Here is a 7,500-nt window from a genome sequence, read left to right as displayed (position 1 = left end):
TTTCAGTGTACACTGAGGCATAAATTGGGCAGTGGTACGATCATTCTAATTTGAGAATACGGAGTAAATTACTGGTATCTTTACATCTCTAATAGTAAGTACGAAGACGCCCTACACAAGGAAATGCAAACCGGAAACCAACGGTTGTAGAAAAACAGGCGACGCCGTTAGAGATTCCTCCACGATGACGTTTTTAAAAGACAGTTTGGTCGCGATAGGACCCGGCTTTGTATTGCTTAAGTTTTCACAGAGCCCTGTCTGTCTGGATTTCTGAATAGGCGCAGGAGCCCATCAGCCGGAGCGTGCAACTTACCTATTTTCGTGCAACGGCGTTTTCACAAGTAAGGTTATTTTTAGATTAAATTTCCCGCTAATGAGACTCCCACAGGAGCCCGATGACCAATCACAAGAAATTAAGCTGACGTCATAGGGTCACCGAACCGGAACTGCCTTTGTTTTTTGACCTAATTCGCGGGAAGGGCTAGTCTAAAAATAAATCTACTTGTGAAAACGCCGTTTCACAGACGCTGTATGGAAGTTGCACGCTCCAGATGGGCTTCTGATAGGCGCCAAGTAAGCCATAAGTGCAACAGAAACTCAAGTCAACTTGAGACTTACTTGACGCGTTATCGCCTTGTCGTGTTTCAGTCGGATCTGCGCAAATTCGCATTCGAGGAGGATAATCGAACTTCGCCTTCTCTGAAGATACCTCGTTTTTAAAGTTTCATATTAAGGTTCGATAAGGTACTTCAAATAAAATAAACCTCGTTGACATTCATAGTAGACATCGGGCATACTAAAGCCTTCTTACGTTACTAGTATGAACCCCCCTAATACAACAACGGTTGATTGACAATGACCCGCACAAAAAAGGAAATACCGCTATTAATACAGCGCTTGTTCTCCCTTTTTTAACTTAGGGCTAAGCACCAAGAGGAGAAAAATACTGCCTTTTAATTTCATCTACATGTACGACTAGTTCGACATTCCTAAGATAACGACCGTAAAAATCACAGGATTCGTCTCACAACTCTCTGAGATAAACAATATAGACCATAATTGAAGAGACTCTGTCTAACAACTCTTCTTAAAAATTCGATGGGACGTTAAGTAACCCTGACAAAGAGTGAAACAGGGATTTTTAAGTATTTTGGTCTAGTCTTGTTTAGGCAACATTGTAACTGAAGCTCGCTATTTGTGTTACCTAAACCGTAGTTAATCGAGGGACTGGTTATGAAACTTAAAACCTTCAAAAGCGAGAACAATGTTTCGATCGATGTTGAATTGACCGAGACAATGCGTTATCTTTTGGTTTCGCTTTGCAAGGGTTCGCAAATTAGTTGCGCATAATTTTATCAAAATATTTTATTGGTTATCTTCTCGGAAAAAGGTGCGTTTTGAGCACCGTCAACGCCAAAAATACAGACAAAAACATGAAACAAAGAGACTTGACGAGTTTCATAACCATCTCTGAAAATAAACTATGCCAAAACTTAAACTAAGATGAGGATGTAGCCTTGATCAGTAATTAAGCCCAAAGAAATTAAAATGTGACCACTTTTTGAAAAAAGTGACCATTAATTGGCGAATTTTCCACATCGCAGAAAAAACTTTTTAAGAGCAACCAATTTCTAAGAACAATACTGAACTCATCAAAGGCCTACAGTATATGAAGTATTATATTCAGACTCATTGGCATAGCTCTTACCATTTTTCGTCTTCAAGGAGACTCAAGAACTTGTCCACCCGATCTCGCTTGTTCGACTGGTAAAGAAAAAAACAAATGTTAAGTCGAAAAACATGTCGATGAGTTAACACATCGAAAGTAACCGTAAAGTTTTCAAAGAGTGAAACCGATACGGAAAGGGCATTATCATTAGTTAATTGATTCACATAAACACAAATTCACAACCGAGACAAAGATTTGCATAAGAATAAAACTATGTTTCTGGAGGCTTAATTTTGGAAACCAATGTGGAACAGGAACATCAACTTCAACTACCGTGTTGTCATGTGAAAATTACTTTAGATGGTAAAATGAATTTCGTCCAATTTAGATTTAATGTACCTGAATAGCCCTTTGTGCCATCATAAGTAGTTTCTTTATGCCAATAAATACCCTTGAGGAAAAATAATCTTATTAACAGTTAACACAACAAATAATATGAAGGTAAAAAGAAAGGTCCTACACGAGCCACTGGGGATCACACGAACGGAGGTCATCCCAGCTTCTGAAGCATGAAGCGACGAAAAGTACTGCTACTTCCCCCTTAACGGGCCACTGGTCCATCGAAAGGCTTCCCCCAAGAGAGAGTCACAGGAAACCTTTAATACACTTGAGTGATGAGACAGAGCGTGGAACTAGGATTCTTTTCCAAAGGAAACAACACGATGGCAGAGCCGGGTCTCGAACCAGCGGCCCTAACGACGGGAGCTCGGCGCGCTAATCACTACGCTACCGCGCCTCTTTAAACCAAGTGCCTCCTGGTTCCCAGAGCCTCTCATCTTAGGGGTTCCTCATAACATAAAGACGATGAAGATTGTTCAAGGGTTGTTTGTTTTATGGGTTGGTGAAAACCGCAAAATAATGATGACTGTATCTTCTCTGACACTCTATGTACCTTTGTTGACCAATATTTCTCTCGATTTCTTTAACTTCGTCGGCATCAAAAAACTTAACATCCTGAATAAAACAAAAATATCAGAGCTTAAAAGCAAACCAGATAGAAAGGCTGCCTTAAGCCAGGCTTTGGTTGTGCCAACTTGCGCACGATTCAGATAAGTTGGGGGAACGACTTGAGGTCTTCCTTTATCACTCGCTATCGGTAGCACTGAAAAGCTAAAAGCAATCCGGCTCCAAAAGGCTTTCAGAGCGCTTGAGGAAATTCCTTCGAGCTAACGTTGACAAAAACCCACTCAAAGCAGAGTTTAAAAAGTGCTGCACAGAGTCGCATCTCATTTCATCGTTGTAAAACGTGCCAAGGTTTAATAATCATCTTTTCGCCTCCAGAAGTTGCTTGAAGTACATAAATGACTTTTTTCCCTTTGTTCTTCTCCCGTGACACTTTTTGTCAATGAACAGCCTTCATAAACCCTAACCCTAACTGACTGTTCAATAATTCTTCCTGAGTTTATAAGCGGGAGCCGGATTAGGACAGTAATATATGAAAGAACAATGTTGAGTGCTACTGACCTGAAACACTGCTTTGAGATGATCAGTTGAAGACAAGCAGGAAACATGAATAACGGTGTTGAACGCTTCTACAATTCCCATGGTTTCCAATACGTCTCGACAGCTTGTTGTTCCAATAACGATTAACTTGCGACCCTTAAATACAAAGAGAATATGTAGTGAACTTCATTAGGGATTGGTTATGTTTTTGTGGCTGCGCTGTCCTCTTTAATTATTTTTAATCTATTTTTAAATTTCGCAGCACCTAGGGACACTATTGACCGCATACAAAAATGGCCGCCAACAACTTATTCTTTTGTCTTTGTGCTAATTAGCCTAACTAGCCGCGTTCACACGCGTAAAATTGCCAAGAATTTGGGATGTAAAACGAAGCTACGTAGTTAGGCTAATTAACACAAATACAAAAGAATAATTTGTTGCTGGCCATTTTTGCGTTCGGTCAATTGCATGGATAAATTTCGAGCATAATAAGAGATTTTTGAGGCGAGCATTCTACCGGCAGAATAAGGCATTTTCCAGCTGAATTTGAGCAGAATAAGGGAAAATTAGCGGCACTAATGATATGCATCACAGTTGTTAGGAAAAATAAAACGAAATAAAAAACAAATGGAAAATACCTTGTGTTTCATATGATTATTTGACCTAAAGTAAGATGAAGCACAATTTTGCTACGCATAATGAATATCTAATTAGTTTTTAGGGGTTAGGCCCAGGCTCCGTTCTATATTTCCGAAAAATAGTTTTTTTTTCTGATACCGAGCAGAATTCGAGTAGAATAAGCGAGTTTTACGAGCACCGCCGGCAGGTAGAATAGGTCATTTTACGAGGAGAATTTTTCAAACCTAGTCCCGTAAGTGAAAAGGGGTGCGAAGCATGACATGATTCGAGATGGACCAATCGGCATACATTCCATAAATAACTGGCCGTGTAAAATTAGATTGAAAAAAAATTCTCATTGGTAGCGGGCCATGTATGGGAGATTGGTTCTCTTCGTTAATGTTCTCTTGATGCATATCATTCGCTGTAGTTTCTGGTTACCTTTCTCAGCTTTTTCTTCAGCAGCACAAGTAACGCTTGTAATACGGTGTTGGAAAATCTCGGACCAATGGCGACATAATCTAAAAACAAGGAATGAAGAACTCGACGTTTTTAATAATTTGCAAAACAAAACAAGATAAACAAGCTTGCCTGATATTTCAAATGTGACTTAAACTTATTCCAGTAAATTTAACAAATCGAAACCACTTTCGATTTTTTTTATTTATCACATGCACAATATTCAACGCCAAAGAAAAGGGTTGATTGCAGAGCGTGACCAATACCATGACACAAAGAAAGAGCAAGCGTTGTCTATAACTTTCTCGCAATGTGATTGGTTTATTTCCCAAAATGAGCGTTCCTAATTGGCTATTACATTGCGTGACAAATTGGCGCCAGCATAACGCGAGCAGCGTTGTCTAGACTCTTATCGACAACGGCAAATTAGCCAATCAGATTGCGAGATTATAAGCGATTGTGAAAAAAGTGGATGGTTATACGGGATGATGTGTGTCAGGTGGTCCATTAGAACGTCGCCTCAAAATGTAAGTTAGCGCCACCACGAATCTTTCTAGATTATTCCACCTTGTTTACGTCGTACAATGTGGACGAAGTATCCTAAATATAAATTGGGTACGAGCGATTTCAGGTAAAGCCAGAAAATGAAAGAGTCATCAAAACCTCAAAATTCGTGATTTCAGGCGTTGTTGTGGAGAGTACCGCAAAAATATGTGATAAAATACGTGCCGCACGTGCAGCACGATTATTTTTCCTCTTTAACCAATGATTTTATCGTTTCCTGCCGTTGCCGTTGCCGCAGCCGTCGTCGTTTCAATAGGGAGCTTACGAAACGAGGACGACGACGGCCACGATGACTTCATTTTAAAATACGAGTTCGCGTTATTCATATCACTATTTCATGTCGTTTCGCGTTAAAAATGTGTAGTAACTGTCGAGGAATTAAACTGGTATGAGTGAGTTGGAAGCGTGGAGAGAGAACTGAAAATTCATCGTCATGTGCCAACGTCCTCCACAGAACCTTGAATTTGATCATTTCACGTCGTCATTTAGGAGATGACGGCAAAGAAATGTACCAAAATGTAAAACGCACGTGCAGAGCGTGCAGAGCCATTGTTTTTGCTCACTAAACCTATTGTTTTGTAGCGTCGTCGTTGCCGTCGGCGTCGTCGTTTCGTAAGCTCCCTATTAGGGAGCTTTAGCAACGACGACGGGAACGGCAACGAGAACGTCATATAAAAACATAAGTTCACGTTATTGCGATCACTTCGCGACTATTTCAAGCTTTTTAATATGACAAAGGTGTTGCAGTCACTCAGGAATGAAACCGTTACGAGCGGCGCTTAATTTAGGGGAGAAAAATGACAATTTATATCCAAGTGCTGACGTTCTCCATAACACCGCAAACTTGGTAATTTCACGTTGTTGCTTTGCTGACGACGGCAAAGAAATGGACAAAAATAAAAAACGCACGCGCAGGGCGCACAAAGCTATTGTTTTTGCCCACTGAATATGCAAATTTGTACCGTTATCGTTGCCGTCGCCGTTGTCGTTGCGAAAGCTCTCTAATGTAAACAAGATGTATATATTCTCAATTCTATTGTCCAGCTCTGGGTCTTTTAAGATATAAAGCCGACTGTCATAGCCTTTTTAAAATCACTTAGCCTTCCTTAAAGTGACCTGTGTCCCCTACGGCCAAAAAAAATAAAATAAAATAAAAAATTGATAAATTTTATCCCATGTGGAATACAGCTGCAGGTGAACTAAATTGTCTGAGAGAACTCTCGTTTTCTGAGAGCTGCACAAAGCAATAGACCAAATCGGCTAACTCTATGTTGTACCCAATTCAAACCCTTTGAGAATAAAAGGTTTTGTTCCAGGTGTTTCCATATGATTTAAATATGAATGCTATATTATCATGCAAATACAATACACAAAGAATCTTAATCCCGGGAGATTTGAATTGGGTACAACATTGAGTTAGCCGATTAGGTCTATAACTGTCATCCCTTTGGGAAATGGTATTTTTTCTCGAGTTCCGACTCGCGTATTTTGGAAAACAACGACACACTCAGGAAATCAAACTCACTTATTTTTCCTCGAAATCAGATATGAAGCGTAGATAGTTGTATGCTTAGAGCCAGCAACCAAGATGCTAAAGATCACGTATGGCTACTTAAAGGAGTCTACAGCATGCCTTCTCTCAAAAATAGAAAACAGAACATACCCAAAAGACGCTCTATGTCATCAAGAATGATACAGCTGAGATCTGACTTGTCTGCATCGTCAAATATCTGCGAAAACATGAAGAAAATTAAAAGCATAAACGGGACACCTGGACTATCTTTCGGCGATCTCGTTACATGTATACTTAGGTGGGAAACTGCTTCGACTTGAATCGATAAATCAAAACAAACTGTTAGGTGTCCTTAACACTTAATAGCCACCTTAAGCAAGCGAGGTTTCTGAGGCACGGAAGGACGCCGGAAGTGAGCATTTCGCACGGCAGGATAGTGGTCTCCCAGACTTTTAAAGTAATCGTCTCTAATCAGTGAAAAGCCACCTGGCAGTATAAATGTAATAGTGTCAAACGTTAAAAGGAAAGCAACTAACTTCCGGTTGCTTAGGTGGCTCTTGTGGGTAAGTTCCCTTTCGAGATGTTTCTGAATCACGCACAGGGACCGGAAGTGAGCTGTTCTCCTATTTAAGTTATCTTGACCCAAACACACTTACATTGTTATATTGTTAAGTATGTTTTCACCACTGTAAACGAACAGTTTACAAACTTGGGAGAGGCTAGTATCCTGGCATGCGGAATTACTTCCGGTTTCCGTGCGTGCGTGATGAAGCTTTCTAATTGTAAGTCAAGACAACAACACCGGTGAACAAAGAGTGTTACCTATTGAAAACGATAATTCATTTCATCTCCTTCATATTTTGGTCTTGCTCTCAATAGTCCATTTCATTTTCCAGTACAGACCCCATAATCGTGCTCTGAAGAAATCGTTGCACTCAAAAATGAAAATTTTGCAAGGAAGAAGGGTTTTTTTTTTTTTTTTTTTTTTTTTCCGATGATGACTCAGGGGCAATCGGAAATGTCCGAGTGCTTCAATCAGGCCTCGTACCTACGATCTTCCGATTACCAGTTCGGGTGCTCTACTGCCACTGAGCTACAGGAGACTCGTTGGGGCAAGAAAAAAAGCAAAATTCAAGTTACGTACGGATCTAAAAGAGATCTACACTGCATTCAT

At 40.1% G+C, this 7,500-nt stretch overlaps 1 protein-coding gene across 1 annotated transcript in view; it reads right to left on the bottom strand.

The window, feature by feature from the left end:
- The window catches only part of LOC138011247 (vesicle-fusing ATPase-like), a 53,762-nt gene that overhangs the window by 2,606 nt on the left and 43,656 nt on the right, over positions 1-7,500 (bottom strand). The window contains exons 19-24 of the mRNA XM_068858200.1: positions 6,477-6,543; positions 4,232-4,311; positions 3,194-3,328; positions 2,622-2,683; positions 2,069-2,120; positions 1,709-1,764 (exon numbers count right to left, since the gene is read on the bottom strand). Coding sequence (XP_068714301.1) covers positions 1,709-1,764; positions 2,069-2,120; positions 2,622-2,683; positions 3,194-3,328; positions 4,232-4,311; positions 6,477-6,543 — 452 coding nt within the window. The remainder of the gene's footprint in view (positions 1-1,708; positions 1,765-2,068; positions 2,121-2,621; positions 2,684-3,193; positions 3,329-4,231; positions 4,312-6,476; positions 6,544-7,500) is intronic.

The sequence above is a fragment of the Montipora foliosa genome, chromosome 7 (assembly GCF_036669935.1).
Source record: "Montipora foliosa isolate CH-2021 chromosome 7, ASM3666993v2, whole genome shotgun sequence".
NCBI lineage: Eukaryota > Metazoa > Cnidaria > Anthozoa > Scleractinia > Acroporidae > Montipora > Montipora foliosa.
This window is presented reverse-complemented; position numbering and strand designations above follow the sequence as displayed.